The following is a 26614-nucleotide window of genomic DNA, read 5'->3' as shown; positions in this document are numbered from 1 at the left end:
CACTCGGAACGGAAGCCACGCGACCCCCGCAGCGCTGCTGGCCGTTGGCTGTGTGACACGTCCTTTCGAACGGCTCCTTCCCCTCATTGGCTATTTTGCCCTTAGCTTTTGAAACCTCCTTGCTATTGGCCTAGGTGTTTGTCATTCCAGCTACTTGCCCCGCCCAACTCCGGAGGCGGGGCAGGCGCTTACACAATCCCAAAGATCATTGGCTGACAAAGGTGTCAGTCAGAGAGATAACGGCGCAGTGCGGGTGAATGGGGGCGTGGGTGGCCAAGCGGCTGGCGAGGCAGGCAGCAGGGCTCCGAGTTCTAGGCCAAGTGTCTGAGACTTCTTGTGTGACCTGCTCTCATTTCCCCACTGCAGCTGCTATTCCCAGAAGCTACTCCACGCTGTCGAGTAAAAATGAAAATTCTCCCTTACCGGAGGACCTGCTGTATTTCAGGGCTCTAAGTTTGGTGGCCTGGCTGCCTGGCCTGGGCCGGAACGCGAACCTCTAATTCCCTGCTCGTGCCAGCGTCCCAGTTAAGCCTTAATGTTGTTCCCCAGAGCCCCAAGGGCAGGCCGCGAACACACCGTTTTCACATGGACACACTGATGTGTACTCGGGCCTAGGCCCAGCTACAGTTCGGCTTTCGTGCGTTCTTGTCATCGTAAAAATGCTCGGAATTCTAGGGTCGGCCCTCAGCAGGCGGCAGCCACACCAGCGTGGCTCTGTGTTAATTCCTCCCCATTTCATCCTTCCCACTAGGGTACCAAGGCAATTGCTAATCCAGCCCTAAATGATGTATCTGTGTCTTCAGTTTGAAATGGAGAAAGGTCCGATTCTAGGTAATATCTGTTTATAATTTAAATGGTTTCCAATGGTTTGCTTTCAACACAACTAAAGGAGGATTGTAATGAATTGTTGGTGATAACAGTAAGTATGGGCCTTCCCAAGTGGCGCTAGCCTGTTAATGCAGGAGACGCCGGTTCGATCCCTGGGTGGGGAAGATCCCCTGGAGGAGGAAATGGCAACCCAGCCCAGTATTCTTGCCTAGAAAACCCCATCGACAGCAGAGCCTAGGGGGCTACAGTCCATGGGGTTGCAAAGAGTCAGACAGGACTGAAGTGACTTAACACATCATTAAGTATAGCTTTTAGTGATGTGATTAACTCAGAATTCAAGGAACTGAGTGCCACTGTTATATATATAACAACCCCCTTAAAGTACCATCTGCTTCCTTATGTGAACAAGTTTCTCTGGGCTTATGTTTTACTGTAACAAAAAAATATTTATCCACTCACATGAACTAATTGAGAGAAAAATTCCCTCTTTTAAGAGGTGTATGTCAATAAAATTTTAATTTCTGTAAAAATTTAAATAGAAGTATTTATGTTGTTTTGAAAAACCCAGTACTAATAAGTGTAACCCTTAAAGCCTTGGTAAGGTTAGAAACAATTACTTTTTAAAATTATATGTGTGTGTGTCACAAACACATATAATAAGGTTATCAATATATACTTTCAACCATGGTAACAAATTACATGTTGGGTAAACTTTGAATGGAATAGAGTGAAATTATGAGCAAAGAAAGGGCTTCCCTGGTGGCTTAGACTGTAAAGAGTCTTCCTGCAATGTGGGAGACCTGGGTTCAATCCCTGGGTTGGGAAGATCCCTTGGAGGAGGGCATGGCAACCTACTCCATTATTCTTGCCTGGAGAATCTCCACAGGCAGAGGAGCCTGGAGGGCTACAATCCATGGGGTCTCAAAGTCAGACACGACTAAGCAACAAAGCACAGCACACACATGAGCAGAGAGTGTGTTAAAGGAACACTGTTAAAGGAGAGCTTGTTCTCCTGTTTTTAAAATGAATGACACTGACTTGTTCTGTGGGGGGCAGAGCAGAGCATGTGGGAATCTTAATTCCCCAACCAGGGATTGAACCCTCACCCCCTAACTGGAAGTGCAGTCTTAACTACTGGACTGCCAGGAAGTCCCAATATTGGCTTCTGAATCACTGCTATTTGGATCTAAATGGACCAATATAAAGGCAACAGTTTATAAAGTGTCAATATTTACAACACACTGGAAATTGTGTCCTTTGCAACTATTTAAAGTTATCATGGAATACTCCAGATGTCAACTCAAAATGTATAAAGGAGAAATACATTTTCAAAATTCTTTTAGGGAAAAAGGACAGGACCTGTGACTTTTTGAACAACAGCCCATTTCAGTGGAGTGGTTGACTGCACATGTCCTCAAACCAGACCATCTGGGTTGAAATTATGTCCTCCTTTTGATACATTTTTGGGAAATATTCTTTTCTTAAAATCAAAGTATAATTTACACATAGGAGTGCACATATTCTTACAACCTGAAACACACTCATACAATCAGCACTTAGATCAAGAAACAGAAGAGTACCAGCACCCCAGAAGTTCTCCTCTTGCTTGGGTAAATTTCTTAGTTATTCTCTACTTCTGATCCCTCTCTCTCAAATGAGGATAATAATACTGACCCCATAGGCTTGTTGCAGAGTCGACGATATCTGCAGGGCAGCCAGCATGATATCCCCTTACACAGAAGAGTGCTTTGGAAGTGTTAGCTCTTGTCATGATTCCCTGTGGCCACCATACCAGTGTCTCTCTGCTTCCCTTCACCCCAGCCTGGCTAAGAGCCCCTTACTCTGGGGCCTCCAAGACCCAGTGGAGTCACCTTCAGGTCCCTAACACACAGCTCCTTGGAAGCAGATCACAACTGTCAGGATTACAGCCCCAGCGAGGACCTGATTACCCTCAGACAAATTACACACCCAGCCCAACATGAAGTGTGCAGACTTTATTAGCTCTGAGACCCTCCACTGCCCATTAGGTCCCAAAGGTCATCACAGAACCATAAGGGCAGGGTGGCTGAGGGCTGGAGTTCTGGGCCCTGATGTGTCCACTGCAGAGGGCACTCCCGTCTCTAGCTGGTTCACAGGCTCTCGGCAGGAGGTCTTGACCAACCCTGGGGACTTGGCTGCATGGTGGGGGAGAGTTCTGAGCTGGGAGGTGACGACTCTGCACAGAGTCAGGCTCTCATACAGAAAAGATCAGAAATGTCTCCTTTCTTCCCTGAGCCCTCTGTCCTGGCAGCTACCTCCACGCCTGAGGCTCATCTACCTTCCACCAGTCCTGCTGTCTAAAGAGAGCCCTGGAGGAGGCTGGGGAAAGTCACGAGCCTCTTCAACCGCACCGTTTGGGGTCACCTGGATTGGCAGTTTGTAGCTACTCTAGGTGAAGGGCTAGTTTAGAGGCTGTCTGCCTCCCCCACATCCTTAACTATCACCTTACCCACATTCAGTTCCTTCATAGTGCTTTTTTTAAAAAATCTTGGGGCACAGTGGCTCTAGCTCCTTGAGAACCCAGGATCTGAGCCATGTCTCTGGAACTCCAACTGCTTGGGCACAGAGCTGAGGTGTTCAGGGAGGGAGGGGTAGCGGGGACCACAGACAAGTCCCTGTACCTCCAAGGGACACAGAGGGGAGGCCAGGGGTGACAGGAGCCCCTCGGGCTGCTTCTGTTCTGAGGACAGTGTCAGAGTTCTGTCCATTTCCACAGCAGAGGGGGGCATCCTAGAGGAAGAGTTCCTGGGCTCCGGCCTCCATTCATCCATGTCACCATAGCTGGGCATCTGCGGGGGGCAAGAAAGAGGGGGGCAAGCAGGGTGGGGAGCCTCCCCAAGGCACCCTGACTTCAGGGTTGGGAAGCAGCAGGAGATGTATCCTGCTGCCTCTGCTCCCGATGTGGAGTCCGTGGTCACAGTCTGGGCTCTGCTACCACCTGTCCAGGCTGCCTGTTGTGACTCAGACCATAAGGGAGGACAGCAGAAGTCACAGCTGCTCTCAGGCCACAAAGGCCCTGGGCCAGATGACCACTGAGACCAAGGTAAGGGTGGGGGAAGACATGCAGCCGCCACCAGGCAAGCCCCTGGGGGTCCCCTCCACTGCTCACCTGTGCCGGGGGTGGGTCACCCCGGGGCAGCCGAGTTCCTGGACTCTGAGTTGCTGAGGTTGCAGGGAACAAGGCCAGGTCATTAGAGGTGGAGGCTCCCAAGATGCAGCCAGTGTGGTCCTGGGGAAGGGGCTGCTGAAGGAGCTTCAGGATGCGGCTGAGGTCTGAAGACATGCGGGACTCCAGCCTGCCAGGTAGAACCCCACAGTCAGGGTCAGGGTCAGGGTTGGCAAGAGCAGTTTAGGTCCTGAGGGCAGCCCTTAGTTTTGTAGGCTGCAGGCTGTCCCTGCTGGATGAAGCTATTTCCCCGCTATAATCTACATGAGTGTGAGGTCGCTTCCGTCACATCCAACTCTTTGCAACCCCATGGACTGTAGCCTGCCAGGCTCCTCCATCCATGGGATTTCCAGGCAAAGAATACTGGAGTGGGTTGCCACTTCCTTCTCCAGGGAAATCTTCCCGACCCAGAGATTGAACCCGGATTTCCTGCATTGCAGGCAGACCAAACTCTTTAATGTCTGAGCCACCAGGGAATCTCCTACAATCTACAGCCTCCGCCCAAATTCCCCTTAGTACACCCCTGACTCTAATAATCACAGTGATCAGGCAGCTGCACACATCATTTAGTCCTCACAGTGAAGTTTTTTTAGGAGGGATGGTGGGTACCAAATTACTTAATTTGAAGGAATGGTACTAAGGAAAGAACTCAAGTAGATGTTTCAGTACAACTTATAGAATAGGTGGAGGTAACCCAAACACGCCTGTACTGCCTTGGTGACCAGAGAAGTCACCCCCGCCCCCCACCCCCCAGCTACAAGAAACCAGCCTAATGCTTAGCTCTCCTTATCACTGTTTCCCAGAGGGTGCTTGAGAAAGAGACATTCTGCCCTCGTCATGAAGCTTCGACACAGGTATTCTGGTTACCCCCATTTCACAAAAGGGTAAACCAAGGCTCAGAGTGGTTGTTACTTATACACAGTATTGCTGGTAAGTTAACAAGCCAGAATTTGAACCCAGGACTGTGTTGCCCCTAAGCCCTCTCTCTGCCACACAGCCCTGACATCCACAGGCCACGCCCCCTTTCCAAGGGCTCACGGTATTTTTTTTTATATTTAAATATGTATTTATTTGGCTGCACCGAGTCTTAGTTGTGGCACGCAGGATCTTTAGACGCGACCTAAGAACTCTTAGCTGCAGCATGTGGGATCTAGTTTCCTGACCAGGGATTGAACCCAGGCCCCCCGCATTGAGAGCATGGAGTCTTAGCCCCTGGACCACCAGGGAGTCCTGGACTCACAGAATTTGTTTCGGCATGAAGTTACACCCCTCTCCCCACTTGGCATGTTCCCGATTTGCTGGGACAAGCCATCCAAGGAACTGTCCTCAGTGAGAAGGCTGGGGAGGTCTGCAGCTAAAGGGGGCTGGCCATTCTCAAATCATTGGGCTTCCCTTGCGGCTCAGCTGGTAAAGAATCCACCTGCAATGAGGGAGACCTGGGTTCAATCCCTGGGTTGGGAGGATCCCCTGGAAAAGGGAAAGGACTCCCACTCCAGTGTTCTTGCCTGGGTCGCAAGGAGTCGGACACAACTGAGTGACTCACTTTCAGGTTTTCACTTTCATTCTCAAAGCCCCGGGACACGCAGCGATGTCCCCGAGGCACCAGGAGGGGGCGCCCGTGCCTAGCCTGCCACGGGCCTGCCCTCTGTGGCTGTCCCATCCCTGCCCACATGTCAGTCACCCACCTGTTCATCTGGGCCTGGAGCTGCTCTAGCCTGGAGCCTAGCTCCCGAGGCCAGCAGTCTGAGTCTCCCTGAGGGTTTTGGGGGCTCTGATTTGGCCTGGGGGGCACCTGCTGCAGCAACTCAGGCCAGAGGCCAGATGCGTCTGAGATGCTCAGGGAAGGGGCTGCACCTGCAGGATGGGGAGAGGGAAGCTTGAGCCAAGGTCCAGCTGGTTCTGGAGATTGGGCCTTCTCGAGCAGAGCCGGGGCCCCGTTCCCTACCTGCTGTGGGAACACGGGGTGGGAGGAGTGCATCTCCTTCCCTGGGTGTCCTGCCCCCATAGAGGCCTGGCTTCTGGGACCCAGAAGGCTGTAGCCCTGGGAGCAGGGGTGGGGCCCCAGCCTGCGGGAGCTGGCCAGGTGGGGATGTTCAGCCCAGGCCTCACTGTCCAGGGAGTTGCCGCCCAGCAGGGCCTGTAGAACCTTGATGTGCAGCCCCGGGGGCGGGCCGGTATCCACCCCTGCGGGCAGCCCTCACTCAGGCTCTGAGAACACAGGGGGAGGAGGGGTACAGGGGCCACTGATGCTGAGCCTGAGGAGGCCTCTCCTAGGAGAAGCAGGGGAGGACCTGCCAAGGGCCAGGAGGCTGGGCAGGGCCTTCAGGTGCAGGAGGGGCAGACTCTGGCGGGGGCCGATTTTGCTCACCTGACTGGTTGTCACTGAGGAAGAAGCCCTGGTGGTCTTGACTGCCTGGAGCCTGTTGGGGTGATGACTGGAGACCACCGCCTGCCTTGTGGGGAACAAGAGCATCAAGTAACGGGGACCACAGCCGGGACTGGGCCTCTCTCCCCTCCCCCACCCCCGTGGCAATGAGGGGAGGGTGGTTGCAGGCGGCTGGGCACCCCCAGCGTGCTCCCAGCAGCTCCTCTCCTGCGTGGACTGGCAGGGATGCCCAGGGGCTTGGAGCCGGGCAGACCCCAGGGAGTCCCGCGAGAGGCTGCCTTGAGCAGCAGCGTGGGGGTGGGGGAGGCAGGGGAGCTTTCTCTTTCCTTTTCCTCAGGGCTCTGGGACCCCCGCCCTCAGCCTGGGCCAACTCGACAATTCCCCCTGAGGGGTGGAAGTCTGGAAGTCCCAATCCCTTCGGGGGTGCCCCATCCATGCCCTTGGCAGCCCACCCCCCTGGTAATAGGACTTGGGGGCACCCAGGGGCTGCAGATGTCCCAGGCCATGGATACCACAGCCCTCTTGCTCGAGTGTCCAGCCACTGAGCACTTGGGCCACCTGATGCTTCCTAGCAGCTGGGCACCCCCTGCCCCCCGCCGCCCACCAAGGCAGAGTCCTCACAAGAGGCCTCCTAGACAGGCCAGGCGGGAAGGGGAGAGCCTGGGGAGGGGAGGACAGCAGAAGGCAGGGTGGGGAGGGCCATCCGGAGCAGGTAAACCTGCCTCAGCTCCACCTCCAGATGCTGGGTGCGGGGCTGGGCCAGCAGAACCCTCCGCCTGAGGCCAGGGGTGGGGGCTCAGTGCCCGGGCCTCAGCCACTGTGGCCCCTGCCAGCCGCGCCTGCCCCCTCCTTCCCACTAGCTGGTTCCCAGCCCTCCCCTGCACACAGACCCTTCTGGGCACTTCTATTCTGTACTGGCTATCCCACGCCTTGGCCACCCTGAGCTCCACAGATATTTGGTCTCACTGCACACCCTTGAGACTGCCTTGGTTCTTCACTATGGAGCTCTTGGGAGTTCCCTGGTGGCCTAGTGGTTAGGATTCTGGGCTGCTGCGGCCCAGGTTCAATCCCTGATCGGGGAACCGAAATCCCACAAGCTGCTTGGTAAGGCCAAAAAAAAAAAAAAGAGAGAGAACTATTTAGCTCTTTCTTTTTTTTTCTTTCTTCTTCTTGAGTTATTATAATCTCCTCCACTGAGTAATAAATTTGAGAGGAGAGATTGCTCTATCACTGCTTACACCTCTGGGACCTGGACCGTGAGCTCATGGATGGGAGACACTGCTGCCTGCCCCCACCCCCCACCCCCCACCCCCACCTTGCAGCTTGGAAGGATGTGGTGGGAAAAGCCTGGGCTATGGAGATGCACAAACTTGAGTCCCATTTTGGCTGCGCCACTGACTATATGATTTACTGTGTGACTGTGGCTTTAGTCATTTGTCTGCTAGGACCCTCAGTTTCCCCATCTGGAAAATGGGGATACTAACACCACCTGCAGGAAGACTAAATGAGATTGTGTAGAAGGAGCCCAGCGCTTACCACATAGTTGGTGCTCCGTAATTGGTAGCTATCTTCATACTTAGCATTATGTTGGCCATGGGAGGCACAGAAGTGATTATGACAAAGGATGAAGAGCGGGGGTTGAAAAGAAGGGAAGCGGTCAGACGGGTCCTCTCCAGCCAAGCAGCCCAAGCGCTCAGCAGGCTGACTGGCCATGGCCCATTACACGCTGGCCGAGGGCCACCCCCAACCCGGGCCACCCATCCCAGACTCACGTCCCGCAGGTTGAAGGTGACTTCCAGCTTACTCCAGAAGCTGTCTGCGAAGGCAGGGTACATGTCCAGCACCTCCAGCAGGTCTGCCCGCTGGATCTTGTGCAGGTCACAGTAGGTCAGGGCCCGTACATCTGCGCTGGACTTGCCCGGCCGGGCATGGAGGCTAACGGGCTCTCCAAAGATGTCATTCTTTCCTGCCAGCCAGAGGGGTGGGGGAATCTCGAGGGCCTGGCTCCCTGCTCTCTTCTGAGGAGCCTCCCTGAGGACCTCTTAACCTTGACCTCGCCCAGCTTCAGGGATCCTGCACGGGGGGTTGCCTGGAACAAGGCTGGATGTGCTGGCTGAGGGAAGGGAGTATGCAGAGACCCCTGCCACCCCAGCCTGTGGGTCCCCTTGCTATCTCCAGGATCCTCGGGACCACCTTCTACCAGAATCTCCTTCCTGTTTCCCACTTGCTTGGGAACTGCCCCTACCCACCCCTACCCAGGGAACAGCAGGCAGAAGAGACACCAAAGGCTCCTTGCCCAACCTCTTCCTCTCAGGCTGGCCATGGAGCTGCAGAGTGGCGGAGACCAGGGGTCAGGACCACCCAGCTCCCTGGGACAGCACCTCAGGCTTCTCTCTCTTCGGTGCCCACTCCCACTGTGGGCCACTTGACTGGCATGGCCCTCTCTGCACCCCGGTGTCCCCATCTCTAAAATGGCTTTAACCATATCTGCCCTGGCCAACCCCCTGGGCGGTCCAGAGGAGCAGAGGTGATGCTGGAGGAAGTGCCTCGAAGAGCGAGAGGCACCAGACAGGCAGATGCAAGGCATTAGGATGGACGATGTCACGGGGTGGACCTGGGCTGGATGCGGGGACAGGTGGTGAGGGTGCTGGGCCGTTCTGCTGCCAGGCACTGTGCTAGCCACAGGATAAAAACATGACTAGGGTTCTGTCCTACCCACGGGAGCCCCCCAAATCCCCAACAGACAGATTACAGAATGATCTCTAGAGCCTCAGAACAAGTAGGAGCCAAGAGCAACAGGCCTACAGAAGAGGGAGGGGTCATCCCACCCGGAGTGGTTGGAGGCGGGGAAGGGTCTTACAGAACTACTGGAGTGGAGCCTGGGCTGTGAGAATCTAGGAAGGCTGGTCCTCCAGGAGAAAGGCAATCCGGTGGAGGAAGCAGGCTGTGGTCTGTGCAGCAGTCAGGGTTCAGGGCAGAGAACCCAGGGCCAGAGTGCCACAGACCATGATTATGATGGCCACTTCCCACAGGAAAGTCCAGCCCCCTAGCCTGGCCATTCTGCACAAACATTACTAAGTGTCTGCTCAATGATGGATGGAGGCCAGGACATGTGCCCGCAGGAGAACAGGATAAAAGGTCTCTTACAGAGGAGGGGACTGAGGAGGCTGAGAGAAGGGAAGGACTCTCCAGGGTCACATATAAAACCCAGAAGCTAGAAATCTGGGCAACATTATAAAGTGATAGTTTTCCAGTAGAGGAAGGATTATGACCTAATGTCCATTTCTACTCAGGACAAAATGAGAGTTCATGTCTCTAACTGAAACTTAAATTGGACTGGCTTCTTAATTATTAATAATAATTATCTCTCTCCCACCTGGATGGCACTTCTAAACTTGGCTGGGAATGAGGGACGGGCTCATAGAGGAGCTGAGCTTGAGCTCAGCACTGAAGGATGCCTGGGGTCTGCCAGGCACAGGTGTGAGGCAGGTACTCCGAGTGGAGTGGCAGCATGTGCAGAGGAACAGGGGTGGGACAGATGGTGCAGAGAACTGAGTAGTCTGATGGCTAGAGCAGCAGCCACCAGAGGGAAGGTGGCAGGACCCAGGGGTGGCCAGAATGTGGAGGGCTGTGCACAGGGGTTGACATTTGCCCCATGGGTTATAGGGAACCATGAAAGGATTTTGAGCAGAAGACCATGCACAGATGTGAATTTCAGGTCACTGGCAGGTGGAAGATGGAGTCTGGGGTACACCAGGTTCAGGGTTGTGGGAAAGGAGCTCCTGACACCTGCCCAGGAAGGACAGAGTGAGGACTGGGCCCAGGCAGGGACATGGAGACAGGTATGGGACAGAGAGATCTCAATGCAGGGAACAGACGGGGTTCTGTGGCTGCCTGGATGGTGGGGGTGGGCCAGGAAAGGAGGAGGGTACTTCCCTGGCTGACTCCCAGGTTTCTGGCCCGGGCAGTGAGAGGTTCACAGTGACAGGGATGTCCATGGAGCTGCCTTTGAGGGAAGATAATGATTTCAGATTAAGATAAGCCGTTTGGTCTGCCTGTGGAATATAAGGATGGCCATGTCTGGAGATGAAAGGAATTTTCCAGTCTATGGAGAGACTGGAGCCGGGATAGAGCTCTGGGGGTCCATGTGCCACAGGTGAGGCTGAGATCATGAAAGCAAGGAGCTGGCCCAGGTGAGGATGTAGCGAGGGCAGGCCAGAGGAAGAGGACTGGGCGGAGGGGTAGAGGGAAGCCCGGCCAGGGGCACCAGGGGACGGGGAGGCTGATGGTCTGGTCAGGGGCTTGGGGTGGGCTGAAGGCAGGGGGGAGGTGTGGAAGATGAGAACCACCTCAGACACGGCAAGTGACCTGCCCAAGGTGAGTGACGTGCCCCAGGTGAGCGGCAGAGGCTGTGTGTGCCCCCCAATCTCTCCCCTGTCCAGAGTCGCTTATCCTTCCTCCAAAGTCCAGCTGTCCCTGCAGCTGCAGTGACCCCCGCCCCCCCCCCGCCCCCCACCCCATACAAACCCTTGCCTTCTTACCCCGAGCTTCCCAAAAGCGGGAAAAAGTCGCAGCCTGCCTGGACTTCCTCAGCCCTGGAATCCCTGTCTGTCCACCTACCAGACCTCTCTGAGCCTCAACTTCCCTATCAGGAAAATGGAGCCTGTGGCTGGGGTTGGTGGAAGGATTCCGTGAGCTGGGTGTCAAGCTCCCCTGTGGCACATGCTCATCACGTGGCAGGTGCCATCTGTGTTCCTGGGAACCGCCTGGTCCAGGCAAGACACCTCTCCCACCCTACCCACCCCCGGTCCGGTCCTCCCCGTCCGACCCACCGAGGATGGCCACCACCACGTCGTCGCGCAGGATTTCGATGGAGCCGCGGGAGATGAAATAGAGCGTGGAGAGCACGTCGCCGAGGTGCACCAGCGTGTCCCCGGGCGGCGCATGCGTCGTCTTGAACTTGACGGCGAGCGCGCGCAGGCAGCCCTTGCTGGCGCCGTGGAAGGCGGGGCAGTGCTGCAGCAGCGCGCGGTGCAGGTGCAGGCAGATGTCGGCCTGCAGGCACTCGGGGAAGCCCTTCAGCACCTGCGGGGCGGCGGGGGCGTCCAGCGGGGCACGGCCGGGGCGGGGGCTGGGGGAGCGGGAGGTAAGGAGGCTTCCGGGACGCCCAGCGCCTGTGGGACCTTGGTCTCCCCCCACCGCCCTGCCCCGGGGGCATTCGCCGGAGCTGGGACTTGAGCCAGGCGGCCCGCCCCACCCGGGCCCGAGGGGCAGGGGCTCACCGCGTTCATGTCGATGCCGTTGGTGTAGGACCAGGCGTGCTGGAAGTACTCCTCCAGGCGCTGCCGCAGCGGGTTGGGAATCTGGTGGAAGCGGATGAACTCCTTGACCCGCAGCATCTGCGTGTGGTAGCGAGCCGTGCCCGAGTACAGGCGCTGGATGATGGCCGACACGTTGCCGAAGATGCTGGCGTACATGAGGGCTGGGGCAGGGCGGCGGGATGCGGCGGCTGAGCTCCAGAGCATCTCCACCAGGCCTGCTCCAGCCTCCCCCACCCTGGGATCCCCCAGCCAGGGACCCCTCTGTCCAGGGCGAGGTCAGAAGTGTCCAGGACGGTGCCAGGGTGTCTGGGGGGGAACAAAGACCCCTGGGTTTCCTGCCCTCCTCCTTCCACCCTGTGCGTCTTGGCAGCTTCCGGGGCCCCATAGGCCAAACTCCTGAGAAGAAAGAACTAGGGCAATGGGTTTTTTTAGTTCAGATTTGTTTTCTCTTTCAAGTTGTAAAAATATTATAAAAAGAAAACTTTTGGTCTCTTGTTTTCACCCTTTTTTCCCCCCTTGTTTTTGTTTTTCTGGGCTTTCACATCTCTAAATACTCTCAACATGACAACTTAATCTGCGTGTAACATTCCACACTGCCTCTCCTGTTCCTAGGCCTCGTGTCTTGAAAGGCAGGAAGCACAGTGTGGGGCCTGAGAGCACACAGCCCTGGGAGCTGGTTCTCTGGGAGTCGGCCCCCTGGGCTGGAACTGGGTCTCTCTGTAACCCCTGGCAAGTTAGGATGTTCAGTTCCTTGGTCTGTAAACAGCTCATACTATGGCTGTCATGGAGTAGTGATGGGAACAAAACATGGACCTCTGATAAGGACTTAGAAAAGTGCCTAGCAGGGACTTCCCTGGTGGCCCAGTGGCTAAGACTCCATGTTCCTAAAGCAGGGGTCCCCGGTTCGATCCCTGGTCAGGGAACTAGATCCTACATACTGCAACTAAGAGTTCACATGCCTCAACTAAAGACCCTGCATGCTGCCACTAAGACCCAGCACAGCCAAATGAACATATATTGAAAAGAAAAGTGCCTGGCAAGCACAATTCATCGATGTGGACCTGTGCTAAGGGCCCTGGGTTTTGGTTTAGTGCTCTGCTCTCACTGTCTTGAAATAGTTAATAATATTTTAAATAAAGGGCTCCACATTTTCATTTTGCACGAGGCCCTGAAAATGAGGCAGCTGGCCCTGATCCCTGGTATATATCGAGGGCTATAGATTCTGTATATAGTTAGTGTGAAAGTGTTAGTCACTCAGTCATATCCAACTCTCTGTGATCCCATAGACTGTAGCTCGCCAGGCTCCTCTGTCCATAGGATTCTCCAGGCAAGAATACTGGAGTGGGTTGCCATTTCCTTCTCCATTTTCTTCTGCCCAACCCAGGGATCGAACCTGGGTCTCCTGCATTGCGGGCAGATTCTGTCTGAGCCACCACGGAAGCCCACAGTTAGTGTACACACATGCAAATATTCACTGTGCTGCAAACTTAGGACCTGCCAATCACAGAAATTGTTACTGTGTTATATCTCATTGCAAAACTAAACCTGGGATTCGTGGGTGAGGCCCTGGACACTTACAGCCAATGAGCATCACGCAGATGGAGAAGACCTTTTCGGAGTTGGTGTTGGGGGACACGTTGCCAAAGCCCACGCTGGTGAGGCTGCTGAAGGTGAAGTACAGGGCGGTGACGTACTTGTCCTGCACTGAGGGGCCGGAGGCTGGGTCGCTGCCGTTGTAGCGCTTGCCAAGCTGCGCGCCCAGGCTGTCCAACCAGCCGATCTTGGGCTCCAGGTAGGGCCGCTCCACGTTGCCAATGGCATACCAGATGCAGGCCAGCCAGTGCGCGATGAGCGCAAAGGTGCACATGAGCAGGAAGAGCACGGCCGCCCCATACTCAGAGTAGCGGTCTAGCTTCCGAGCCACACGCACCAGCCGCAGCAGCCGCGCTGTCTTCAGCAGTCCAATCAGGGTTGTGGTCTGGAGAGGCAGGGAGGGGGCCCCAGGGCTAGGGTCAGCCCTTGAGAGACTGTGACCTTGAGGTCCCTTAGGACTACAATTATTCTCTTGCAGGTATGGTCACGTAGTCATTTAACAAACACTTATGGAAAGCCTGCTTTGGGCCAGGCTCTCAGCAGTGGGACACCGTGTAGGACCTTAAGGAGCTCTCAGCCTAAATCTCAAAATAGCTTTATGGTTGCCAGGACAGAAGTCTAAGGGGAGCACAGAGGAAGGGGAGGAAACGTCTGCAGCGACAAGGCAGGGAAGGCTTCCTAGAGGAGGTGACACAGGAGCTGAGTCTTGAAAGATGAAGCTGGGTCTCCAGACAGGAGGGAGAGGGAAAGGGCATTCCAGGCACAGGGAGCAAGCAATTTGAACAAAGGCATGGATGTGTGAAATGGCACGGTCCACCTGGGGAACCAAAGGAGGTTCTGCAGATGGGAGCACAGAGCAGAAGATGGTGAAGTGGTGAGGAATGAGCCTGGAAGGTGGGCAGGGGCTGCTGCTGTGGCTACAGTCTCCTCAAAGAGCTTGGCTTTTATTCCAAGCCACTGGGGAGCCATTGAAAGTTTTGAAGACTGGATTGAATGAGGGTCAGGGTCAGATAAGTGATCTGAAACTTGCTCTGGCTACTGTGTGCAGGGGGTGAGGCTGGCAGGTGTGGGGCTGGGGCAGAAGTGATTGGGGTGTGACTGGAACACAGGAGGTGAGCTATTTGAGTGGAAATCTGATTCCAAGGGCCTTCCCTAGCGGTCCTGTGGTTAAGAATCCACCGTGCAATTCAGGGGACATGGGTTCCATCCCTGGTCAGAAAACTAAAGTCCCACATGTTGCGGAAAAACTAAGCCTTCAAGACACAACTCCTATGCCCAAGAGCCACAACGAGAGAGTTGGTGAGAGTCCACGCCCCACAGCGAAAGATCTCGCGTGATGCAATGCTGATCCCACAGGCAGCAATTAAGACCCGACAGCCAAATAAATAAATGAGTGAGTGAATGAATAAACAATAAATATTAAAGCAACAATAACAATAAAGCTGATCCCAAGGAGATGGAACAAAAGGACACAGTGGGACTAGAAGCTACGAGAACAGCATGAAAATGCCCTCATGTCAGCCGTGAGAGGCGGAGTGGGCAGAGTGGAGGGGCTGGGGCTGAGGAGGCAGTCAGGCTGCCCTGAGAGGCAGCCTGTGGATTTCCAGGGTAACTGTGGTGTAGAAGTCCGCAGGATGGGTGAGCTGCATAGGAGTGCCCGTCCCAGAAGGGGCGGGGTTCGGGAGCACAGAGAGGGCACCCAGGCCTAGGGGAAGCCCCAGCCACTCCTTCTCCAGGGCTGGGAGGTGACAGATGTCTGAGGTCCCTCCTTCCTACCACCACTTGCTTTGGCAAAGGTGCCCCATGCCAGGTAGTACCTGTACCCAGGGCGCAGGGGACGACCATGGGGGGCCAGCCTGAACAGGGTTTGCTCACCTCATCAGAGCCGGTGCGGAAGATGAGCAGGTCGAAGGGGATGGCGGCCACCATGTCGATGAGGAACCAGCCCTTGAAGTAGTGGACGGCGATGCGCCGGGGGTGGCTGACCACCTCGTCATTGGTGTTGACGTAGGTGGTGCGGAAGTTGATGACGATGTCCACCACGAACATGATGTCCACGATGAGGTCCACCACGGTGAGCGGGCTGCAGGTGTAGCCGCAGTCCCCGCGCTGAGACTCATCCTGGTCGCTGAGCAGGAAGGCGGCTGAGTAGGGCGTGAAGACGGCCGTGTAGATGACCAGCAGCAGGATGAGCCAGTCCCACACGGCCTTGAATGGGCTGTAGTGCAGGAGGGTCCCCCGGTGGATGCGAGGGGCCTGCAGCTTGTACTCTGGCAGCACGTCCGCTCCCAGGGACAGGACCTGGGGGTGGGGACCGGGCAGAGGTCAGCCGGGTGGCCCCTGCCTGGGAGATGGCTCTGGGAAGGGTGGAGATGCAAGGGTGAGGCCGAGGAAGGGAGATGTGGGAGAGGGTGGGTGGCAGGGCAGTGCAGGGGAGAGGGGATGAGGCAAAGATGGGGGTGTGGCCCATAGGACAGGGACAGTTCCTAAGGGGACAGGATTGCTGGGAGGAGGTGGGGTCCAGAGGCGGGGGGCAGCTCTGTCTCATGGTGACCCCAGGTTTGAACTCCCTCATAAACAGGCCAGGCTGGAGTGGGTGAAGACAGGACGGGGGAGGGTGAAGGGGGGCCAGGTTCAGGCTGATTGAGGGGGTGATGAGGGGTGACTAGTCTGTCGGGTGGGTTTGGGAAGTTTCCAGTGATCAGGTTCCGCATGGGGACAAGTTACCCCCAAAGTAGCCTCTTCATTCCTGAGGGCCCTCTGGAGCCTGGACCACTAGGGCCCGCTCTGGGGCCAACTCTCAGAGCCTTCCACGGAAGGAATCAAATTTTGGGGGTGTATAGTTAACCTGGACCCTTGATGGGTCTGGGTACTGGTGGCCTTGACTACTTTGCACATGTCCAAGGAGGTGTTGATCATTGCATTCTGAACCCCCTCTGCTCTGCCCCTCCGACCCCCACCTCTGAGACTTAGGCCAACATACGATCACCAGGGCCCAGCCTAACATGCCCAGGCTCTGCCCAGCATGAGCCTGGGCAGTTGGGAGCAGAAGGCATGCCTTTTGTAGCCAGATTTCCCAGGTTGATCTGGGGTCTGACATTGCTGTCTGTCTTGGGGCAGGTTTTGTAACTTCTGTGAGCCTCAGTTCCCTCACCGGCAGAAGGGGACGACAAAGGACCACAAACTCCATGGGGCTGTTGGCTGTACTAATGAGCTGGCGCATCTGTTTTTATGGGTAGTGCCGTGCGGCATGTGGGATCTTAGTTCCCTGGCCAGGGATGGAACCCATGTCCCCTACCTTGGAAGCTCGGAGTCTTAACCACTGGACTGCCAAGGAAGTCCCAAGCTAGTACATCTTGATGGCACAGGCCATTACACTCGATAATCACTCCTCTCTGCTCATCCGATGTCAGACACTGCCCTGACAAGGATGGGGCCTGAAAGGTGTCCCATGGATCATCACCCCACCCCGCACACACACACACAGGATAGGGCCCTGCAGATGGTTCTGGTTTAAGAAAATCTGCAACATAAGGTTCTGGCCCTGAAAGCCGGGTCCATTAGCAGATGGGATCACAGTAAGGAAGATCCACCCAAAGGCTGGTTTCAACCACACGGTCCCCCATCTGCCATCCAAACCCCTGGGAGGGGCCACAGTATCCTCACCCTGCAGGGACCTCCTGCTCAGCCTTGGCCTCAGCTCCTGTTTGGCCTCACTGGGAAGTTTCCTCTGACCCTGCACAGACCTGACCCATGTTTTTTGATTTTCTCCTGGCTCCCTGTAAATGTCCTGACAGCACAGTTATCTCCACTGACTTACAGCGGCAGCTCCCTCATCCCACATGCCCCTCTTAGTCCACGTGGGGGCTCAACTAAAGGGGACTGAATGAGCACGGAGAGCTTGGGTCATCATGGCCATGTCCACCCCTGGCTGCTCAAGACCAACCAGGAGGAAACAGCAGAGCACATGGAGAGGGAGGGAGGCGGTCAGAATTCGGACGGTGGGGTCAGAAGACGTGTCCCCATCCTGGGGGCTTCTGGTCAGGGTGCCACCTCCTCCACCACAGATCTCCTGAGTCTCCCACCGCCTCTGGGGCCAGCATGAGGGGCCTCCCCAGTGACCTCGGAGCTGCAGGGCTGTCAGGACATAGGAGTCCAGGTATGGGCTCACAGCCCTCTAGGCCCTTTGAGTTCTGGTTGAGGCCGGTGTGACTTCCCTGCTCTGGGCCATGCTCTGAGCTCTGGCAGGCTCCTCCCCTCCTTAGGGACAATATGGGGTGGGTTAGTAAAGCCAAGAGGGGCTGGGGCAGGGACCACGCACAACTCTCCAGCCTGACAGCCCCCATCACCCCGTCACCAACCTGAGGGTCCCCAGATGCACAGCTAGGTGGGCTTCCCAGGTCACTGGCCCCCCGCGCCCCGCCTGATGTCCAAGGGTCCAGCCCTACAACCTGGGGTCTTTTCTGCCCCAGGGCTCTTGTACTTGGTGAGTGGCTGGGTCACAAGGAGTTTCCAGCCCACGTGCTCCAGCACAGAGGATGCTTCAGGTGAAAGGAGGTGGGAGGCAAAGAGCTGCTCCATTCCCTCAGGGAGCAAAGTCCCAGGGGAGCTGGAGGAGGCCCCTGACCTTGCCCTGCACCCCCTTGCTCAGCCCTGGCCTAGGCACCTCTCAGTGCCTCCTAGGGCCAGCACCCTCAATGTCAAATGAGTCCTCAGAGACCATGTGGTTCAAGTCATTCCTCCAGATGGGACCCTAGGGCCCAGAAAAGGCAGAGGTCTCTTGCCCAAGGTCACAGAGCAGACAGTGGCAGGGCCCCTGAACCTTAGGCAGTGCTCTCTGCACTTCCCTCTGGAGAGGTCAGCTGGGGACCGGGGCATCAGGCCCCAGGAGGAGGGACAGTGTGGTCAGCTGGAACAGAGAACCCAGGGCAGTTTGCCCTGGGCTGGCCAAGGAGGGGCTGAGGCATTCCTGACTGTTCCCCAGGGACCCGCGCCAAGGGAGTTGAAGATGCCAGGTTTCCTCCCCACTGCCTGGACTGCGGAAGCATCCTGTCCTAGGGGCTGGCTGTCACCTCGAAGGCCAGGGGCAGGAGCAGGGCTGGGGCTCCCCACCCTCTTCTCAGTATGGCCCTCACACCTCCTCTCTCTGCTTCTCCTTCTCTGGGACTGGCAGAGCCTTGGGCGGGTCCCAAGGTGTCCTGCCAGTTCCCCCTCCCAGCTTCTCCAGGCCTAGGATGTGGCACTGCTGACCTACCCTCCCCTGGGTCCGGGAGCTGGGAGTCAGGGTGGGAGTCTCAGGGTGGGCCTTTAGGTCTGAAGAATCAGACTCTAGCAGGACAAGAGGCCTGGAGCTCAGACCAGACACCAGGCTGGGCAGGCCGGCTCCCTCTGTTCACCCAGCCCTGGAGGAGTCCAGAGCCCGGGCCTGAGGAGGGACCGTATGGCCCAGCACAGCCCCACCCACCCTGGCCTGCAGGCCGCACCTGGGTGACCTTCTCGGTGACGTTCTGGGTCCGCTCCACCACCTTGTGGGGTGCGATGATCTCAATCTCTGTGGTGGAGCCCGAGCGGTGCTTCTCCAGGTTGAACTCCACAAAGTTGAGTGTGAACTGCGGGATCTGGCTGATGGTCCTGTACTTGACCCTGCCCGCGCCAGGCCCCTGTGCCCCCGACCTGCCGTGAGAGCCATCTGGAACCAAGGCCCGGGTCACAGCAGTCAGGGCTGGGGACCTGATGCTGCCCCCACAAAACGCCACCCGCCTCTCCCACTCCCATGCCCCTCGCCCCGCCCCCTCCCCGGCCTCGCCCCGCCCCCTCCCATGCCCCTCGCCCCGCCCCCTCCACTTGCCCCCGCCCCGCCCCCTCCCATCCCCCCTGCCCCACCCCCTCCACCTGCCCCCGTCCTCACCCGAGCCCAGGAAGCTCTGTCGCAGCAGGCGCTGGGACAGGCTGCGGCTCCCCCGCTTGGCCAGGAGCTGCGCCAGGTCCTCGAAGTTGAGGATGAACATGATGACCGCCCCGTCCTCGTTCTTCACGGGCACCACATCCACCAGGCAGCGGAAGCAGGAGGCTGTGAACACCGTGGGAAGGGAGGGTAGCATGTCACCGGAGGGGTCCTCTCCTGCAGGAAGCTGGCCTGGGGAAGCTAGGCAGGGGGCTGGGTTAAGGTCAAGTTGAGAGCAGCCGTGGGTGGGGGAGGAGGCCGGCAGAGTGACCAGAGCTGTTGGTGACACTGCCCAGCAGGGCCCCGCCCACAGAGCAGAGGTGGAGAAAGCCGCTAAGCTCCTCATTAGGAGATAATGCAGCCTCGGGCCCAAGTCCACACTCGGCCCTCAGCTCGGGGCTTAACCTTGAGGTTTGCTTCTGCTGTAATTAAAGCTGAGCAGATGGGGGTGGATTAAGTGGGGAAGTGAGGCTGGGTCTCCTACCCCCATGTAGCTCTGGCTGGCCCTGGGTTCAGCTCCTGTACTCTTGTTCCCCAAAGATGTCCTGCTCCCCTGATGCTGGAGGGAACTCACTGAGAACACACCAAGTGCTGGGCACCGAGCCCGCTGGCACTAGGCCTCAAGCTCCATGATGGCGCATGGAGCCCTGGAGGGCATACTCGGACCCCTGTTCTGCAGAGCCTGGGCTTCTGAGAAACTGACCTGCCAGGACTGGCTGAGCCATGCATCAAGGAGGGCTGGGGCCATGGAGTGGAGAGCCCTGCGCTCTCATACACAACAGTTTGGATAGGGATGGGGACTCGTCTGGGCCGAGGACACTGGAGTGAGGGCCAGGCTGCAGCTCCAGACCAGGAAGGGGCCTGTCATCTCAAGGCAGAGGTGCTGGGACTAGGGGTGGGGCAGGTGGGGCAGTGGCCTGGGGGCTGCAGAGGGAGAGGGAGATAGATGGCAGGGTGGGGGTGGGACAGGCTCTCCTGCCGCTTATGCAGCCATCACAGGCAGCTCAGACCCAGCCCTTGGCCCTTTTGTTCCTCTTTCTCTGCTCCAGGGTCTTGCTCCCTCTCCCATAGGTGAGTGGAACAAAACAAGCTGAAACTGCCATGTTCCCTAGAGGCCAGGCAGCAGGCTGGGTGGATGCCCTGTGCGTCCTGCTCCACGGGACCCGGTCATCCCACGTCCCTCAGTTCAATGTTGATGGGTGTCACGTCCAAGGACGCTAAGGGCGGGGGACTCAGGTAAACATGACTAGCAGAAGGCAGATTCGTCTGTCTTGTTTGCTGGAGGCCAGGACCTGTCCAAGGTGTTGTTAGCGGAGTGAATGAAAGAATGAGTGTAAATGTGAGTGGGTGGAAGGCTATTACTAATTTGGGGTCCATTAGAATCCCTCTTCCCCAGATCACCCTCTGGTGCACCCTTCCCTTGGTACCTTCTCACCCCCTCAGTGCTGGGGTGCAGCCAAGCTGTCCACCTCCTCCCTCCCACCTTCCTCCCTGGAGCAAGAATCTCCCGGATCAGATTCCCGGACTCCCAAGCACCAGGCAGCCATCTGCCAGCTGCTGCGCTGGCCCCAGGGGAGATATCCACACCAAGGAGAGGCAGCCCGCTCGCCTCTGAGACCCACTCCTGGGCTTGCAGGGCTGTGGGCCTGCTTCCCAGACCAGAGCCTGGCACACTTGTCAGCCCAGGGCATGGCAAGGCCTGGGTGCTGGGATCCACCCAGGAAGCCTCCTTGGCCAGTGGCCTGAAACAGCAGCCGCAAGGCCATTCTCTCTCCTCACTCTCTCTGGCACTGCGGAAATCTGGCCTGGTGGGGAGCTGGCACAGCTGGGCAGGGCTTCCAGGCTCTATGCTTCTAGGGGCTGCCAAGCCCCAGCCTGTACCTACTGATGCTATCTTTGGAAAACTGAGGCTGAGAGTGAACCAAAGACTAGCCCATCCGAGCAGTGAGGGCTGGAGGGCAGCTTCACGTAACACCCCCTGCCTGACCTTCACACTCACCGCCTGCGTGCTGATGGAGACAGGAGAATTCAGACAAGAACAGAGCATTCTTTTCCTGATCCCTAAGCTGTCTTGGGCTTCCCTGGTGGCTCAGATGGTAAAGAATCTGCCTGTGATGCGGGAGACCTAGGTTTGATCCCTGGGCTGGGAAGATTCCCTGGAGGAGGGCATGGCAACCTACTCCAGTATTCTTACCTGGAGAATCCTCATGGACAGAGGAGCCTGGTGGGCTACAGTCCATGGGGTCGCAAAGAGTTGAACATGACTGAGCAACTAAGCACATCACAAGCTGTCCTTGCTCACGAGTGAGTGTGGGCGACCACAAGTGGGTGAGTGTGTCACCCTAAGGGGTGCCCGGGAGTGGTAGTGTTCCTGTGCCCTCGCCCTGATCCTGGAGGGTGGTCGACAGGCTCTGCTCGCCCTCTCTTGCAGGGCTTCCTCTCGGGGCCCACCTCTCTGACCTTGGACAGTGGGCTCGTCTCTCCCCCTCCTACCCCGGACAGCACATTGTTCCCGGTTTTTCTCTGCCTCTAGATGCACCCCTTCCTTCAGTTTCTCATAGTCCCCGCCCCTCCCCTTGGAGTCTCTAGTATTGTCTATTGTCCCCATCTCTTCACACCCTGCATCCGGCATGTGGTGAGCCCTCAGGGAAGAGCTGGTGCCACAAAGGCCGCCACTAAGAGTGCGGCTGCTCCACCCTGCCTCCCCGCTGGGTGTCTCTGGCATTCATGGGTAAGTGTACACAAGACACTGGGAGCCCAGACCTCTGCCCACACCCTTCTTCCTGAACTGGAGCTGAGGACTGGAGGAGCCCCAGGCTTCCTCGAGTCTGGCTTGGAGATTGGGGGACTCTCTGGCTTGGGGTCATCAGAGAAGACATCCAGCCAAGGCAGGCAGGCGGGGCTGGGCCCCTCTGGCAGGTCCCCAGGGGGCGCAGCCGTAGGACTGTTCTCCAGGGCTCTCTCCAGACTCTCATTGGCTCGAGTCTTGCGGCCATCCCCATGCTTCCTAGCTGTTAGGGTCTTAACTTTTCCTCGTGAAGGTAGATGGCAGCAGAGCCAGTTTCTCAGGGGTCTCTGAGCCCTGTCTCATGGGGTAATTTTTGTCAAATGGCCTGGCCTCTTTGAGCACAGTTTTACACAGATGCACAATGTGGAGGTGTATGGCCACAGACTCTCTATTTGAACTTGGAGAACTATCAGTGGTTTACCCCTTTAGAGGAAAAGAGGATTATAAATCAGCTAGAATTCTGTAGGAGGTGGGGGGGGTGACACCTCCTCTAATCAGTGGAAGATGGGGGAGAGGAGGTATTGACCTGAGGAAGGGAATGCCCTTCAGCAGGCTATAAGAGCCATGTGAATATGATAAAAACAAAACAGAAAAAACAATCACATGGTCAGAGTGGACCACAGGGTGTACATAAGGTATCTGAGCATCACATCCTTCTCTTAGGGGAATGCTGGCCAGAAGGTTCCCCTTTCTAGGTTTCACACCAATTTCAGGTAGGTCCAAGGTGCTCAAGGTCTTGGACTACAATGGGTCAAGGTGGGCTTCCCTGGTAGCTCAGATGGTAAAGAATCTGCCTGCAATGTGGAAGACAGAGGAGCCTGGCAGGCTACAGTCCAGGGGGTTGCAAAGAGTTGGACATGACTGAGTGACTAAGCACAACGCACAGGTATGTGGGTAACTTTTCACTGTCACCCACAGAAAACCTCTAAGACTAGGTCTCTAGGGCTCCTTCTGACGGCTAGAAGACGCCAACAGGGTTCTGAGGACCTGAGGATCTCAGAGGGTCAAGGTTTGACCTTGACCTCGGCCCCTGGCCCAGGCACAGTTAGGGTGCTGAGGAGACCCTAAGAGCCCTGAGCTGACATCACTAGGCGTCTATGATCGGCTCTTACCCCTCTCAGGCCCAGGTAGGGCTCTGAGGTCAAGGAGAGGGACAGAGGGACCTGTGGGCCTCCGTCATTCCCTGCTGTCCCATCCTGTTCCCCTGGGACCCTTCTCACTCCTTTGACTGTCACCTCTCTGCAATGATGTGAGGAGGCGAGGTCACAGCTTTTAAAAATATTCTGACTTTGTTAACCCTGTGAGTGCTCCCAAACTAAGCCAGGTTCTTCCTAGTCCCCTAATCACTACAGACAGAGGGACAGCCAGGACCTGCCCAAGAAGCACCTCAAACACCTTACACACACACATGCTCAGGTTTACACTTATGTTCATGATCCACACACACACCAGGGCCCTGCAACCAGGCCGTGAGCACCTTTCAGCCTCAGTCCAAAGGTGCCTGCCTTCACCTGCACTCCAGTGGCCCTCATGCTTTCTTCTCCAGGGAGGGCCTCTTGGGCTTCCTTCCCCAAAAGTTCCACCTCGGAACACAGAGGCTGTTGGGTTCCTTTCACCCCTCTTGGGGTTATTCGGACCAGATATATCTGAGGGAAGAATCCAGAGACTTGGGGTCCAGTCCCAGCTGGGACCCATGCAGTAGAATCCTGGCCAAGTTCTTTCTTTTTCTCGGGACTCAGTTTCTTCACCCATGAAACGAGGGATTAATCCAAGCCAGTGGTTCCTAAACCTGACAGAACATCTAAACTGCCGGGGGGATTTCCCCAAATACACTTGTTTGGGCCTCATTTCACACCTCTGAGTCAGCCCCTTTCTAGGGAAGGTATGTTTTGGAAAACAAGTTCCAGGTAATTCTGACGCAGAAGCAGGCTGAGAGGGCCACTGATCCAGGTGATTTCAAAGGCACTTTGGGGACCCTAATTCCCACCCATCTCTTTCCTCTCCGCACAGACCCAGTGGAGACACTGAAGTACTGAGGGGAGGGCCTTGAAGGGCTCCAGAATTTCTTATCCTCGGCCCCCGCCCTATGCTTCTGTTCTGTCTGCAGTAGCTTGGGCTGGCAGTAATATCCCAAACTGGACAAGCCTCCAGGGCCAGCACAAACTCCAGACTCTGTCTCCCCAAGGAGCTGGGGTCCCTGAGCCTCACCCAGCCCTCTTTTCAAGCCAGCCGCCCCCATGCCTTGCCTGGCCCCAGAGGCCTTGAGGGGGTGACTCCTCCCCTAATCCCCAGAGCAGACGGAGATGAGGAAAGGTTAATTTCCGTCCCAGCTGCCTGACAGCTGGGGCTGACAGTGACAGAGTGGACAGCCAGGAGACCGGGGACACGGGGGAGGGACGATGGTGTGGGAGGCCCTGCATGTGGCCAGGACCAGTTGGTGGCTCAGCCTCGTCCCTGGCCCCTGAAAAGGACCTTGGAAGGCATTGCACCCAGGGTCCAGCACTTTCTCCATACAGCTGAGGAAACAGGATTCATCCAGGCCCTTTGGTCCCCGGGGTCGGTGCCCTTCCCATGACCACTCTGCCTGGATGAGAGAGGGGCCGAGCCTGCCTTGAGGAATCTGTGGTCTGAGGGTGCCTCACCATCCTTGCGGTAGTAGAGGATGTCCACCTTGCACTCCTCGGCCCCCAGCAGGGCCTGCGCCAGGCGGGACATGGCACTGCGAGGGGTGTTGGGGCCTGTGAGGAAGTCGCAGGTGCACGGTCTCTGCATCACTTCCACTCGGGAGTAGCCGAAGAGTTCGCAGAAGCCGTCGTTGCAGTAAATGATGGCACAGTTCTCCATCTGAGCGTTGGCGATCAGGAACTTACGACCTGGGGCGGGAGGTGGGAGCCCATGGCAACCAGGACCAGGCAGTAGGGAGGGAAAGATCAGAGGGACTTGTGGGAGTGGTTGGTGTGTGTGTGCGTGGGGGGGATTGGATCTGGATGCAGAGCAGAGCTGTGATCAAAATGAAGGAAGGGGAAGGTCAGGTCTGGGGAGGGTGGGAAGACCAAGAAGGCCAGAGTCATGGGGGAAGGCCATGGGGCTCCTGGGAGTAATGAGGGGATGGTCAGGAGGGGGAAGCAGGACGATGACCAGAGAAGGGGAAGGAGAGTCAGGCCTGGGAATTGTGGGAAGACCAGGGCAGTAATGGGGTCAGTGAAGTGGGAGAGAGGCCCAAGGCTTCCTGGAGCAGGGAAAGGGATAGGCGAGAGGGAGCAGGGATGTGACCAGATGGGGGCCCAGCCTGGGTGAGCTCCTAGAAAGACCAGAGTGGCTCGGTCAGGAGGTGAAAAGGAGGGCGAAAAGGAAACCTCTGGAGGAAGTTGGGGGTGGGGTGGGGGAGTCAGGAGGGAAGCATGGCAGGGATACAAGGGGAGGTCAGGGCTTAGAACCGGCAAGAAAACAACTCAGGTGAAGCGGGGAGCTGCACTTTGCCCACCATGTAGCAGAAGGGAGGGTGGTGTTGGAGGTAAAAGTAGGGGCTCGCTGGAGGAAAAGGTGTTTCTCGGACATTGAAGGGAAGGATATGCGTTTGGCATATCAGACACCCCCCACCCTGCTCCATTCGAAGTTAGTAAAGGGTCCGGCCACTCCTGCCACCGAACCAGGGCTCCAGATCATGCCCCAACCCACCGCACACACTCACTCTGGCCCTCGAACTTGCGGATGATGGTGTCCAGGTAAGTGTTTTGGGGCGCGACGTGGCCCCTGCGGACCGGCATCTTTCGGCCGCGGCCTCTGCCTGGAGCCGGCAGCGCTCCGGCTCCCTGCTTCTCCGCCTGTCCTCTGGCTCAGCTGCGTCCGGCTCCGGTGGGCGCCGCCCCCGGGGAGGGCCGCAGGGCTTCGTGCCCCGCCCGCCCGCCTGCGTCTACACCTCTGCTGCCCTCCCCGGCCGGCCGCTCGCCGCGCGTCCTTCCCTCCTTGGCCGCCCGGGAGCTGTCCGCGCCGCGGTGCTGAAAGGAGCCGCGCGGCAGCGGCGGCGGGGCGGGGTCCGCGGGGCGGGGGCAACTTTTCCGGGACTCAGTGGGGCAGGGGCGGGGCCCTGACTCTTCAGGGGCGGAGCTGGGAGGGAGTCCGGCGCCAGGAGTCAATCGGGTAGGGCCTCTTTGAGGAGCTTCTGCTCTGTCCCAATGGACTGTGCCCTCGGCCCTCTCAGACCCGGTTCAGGTACCAGGGGGCCAGTCTGGACATTGCCAGGCCGTCTCTCTCAAGCAGGGGAGGAGAGGAGGAGCCGAAGGGGTTGTTAAAGGCCTCAAACGGTCTTCTGCTGAAGGTTTCTTTCCCGATCTGACCATTGGACTGGACTCGGGCAATGGTATGGATAGACCTTTTGCCCATCCTTACCAAGTGCCCTCCAACTGAATCCCAGTGCCCATGCAGAACTAGTGGCAAGCCCATCCAGGACCTGGTACTGGCAGTGTAATAAACAAGGAATATGCAATGAGGTGCTTTCTTTAGAGGCCTGAGAGCTCTTGGCGTACAGATACTGCTTGGGAAAAGAACA

At 57.1% G+C, this 26614-nt stretch overlaps 1 protein-coding gene across 4 annotated transcripts; it reads right to left on the bottom strand.

The window, feature by feature from the left end:
• Positions 1–2807: 2807 nt before the first annotated feature.
• Positions 2808–26608, bottom strand: KCNH6 (potassium voltage-gated channel subfamily H member 6). Of its 4 annotated transcripts, none has more exons than XM_061392299.1 (14): positions 25757–26608; positions 24708–24938; positions 19242–19403; positions 18817–19022; positions 15209–15634; positions 13319–13718; positions 11702–11901; positions 11252–11504; positions 8192–8385; positions 7956–7994; positions 6402–6486; positions 5719–5887; positions 3977–4163; positions 2808–3656 (listed from the first exon to the last, which is right to left on the bottom strand). In XM_061392299.1, exons 1-14 carry the CDS (start codon positions 25830–25832, stop codon positions 3372–3374), a joined length of 2913 nt encoding a protein of 970 aa, XP_061248283.1. In that variant the 5' UTR covers positions 25833–26608; the 3' UTR covers positions 2808–3371. The 4 variants fall into 4 exon arrangements, with proteins under 4 accessions (XP_061248283.1, XP_061248286.1, XP_061248284.1 ...); XM_061392302.1 differs by lacking the exon at positions 7956–7994 and adding an exon at positions 5994–6099 and having other exon boundaries at positions 5719–5909; positions 6377–6486; XM_061392300.1 differs by lacking the exon at positions 7956–7994.
• Positions 26609–26614: the final 6 nt, after the last annotated feature.

This window comes from Bos javanicus, chromosome 19 (assembly GCF_032452875.1).
Source record: "Bos javanicus breed banteng chromosome 19, ARS-OSU_banteng_1.0, whole genome shotgun sequence".
In the NCBI taxonomy this organism is placed as follows: Eukaryota; Metazoa; Chordata; class Mammalia; order Artiodactyla; family Bovidae; genus Bos; species Bos javanicus.
Note: the sequence above shows the minus strand (reverse complement) of the source record. Positions and strands in the feature narration are given on the sequence as shown.

Excerpts from the sequence above, each read along its gene's own strand:
- KCNH6 (XM_061392302.1), bottom strand. The coding sequence starts at position 25,832 with ATGCCGGTCCGCAGGGGCCACGTCGCGCCCCAAAACACTTACCTGGAC. Across the intron at positions 4,164-5,718 it reads CTCCAGGCCCAGATGAACAG|GCTGGAGTCCCGCATGTCTT; the intron begins GTGGGTGACTGA and ends TCTACCTGGCAG. Across the intron at positions 3,657-3,976 it reads GTGACCCACCCCCGGCACAG|ATGCCCAGCTATGGTGACAT; the intron begins GTGAGCAGTGGA and ends TGCCCCCCGCAG.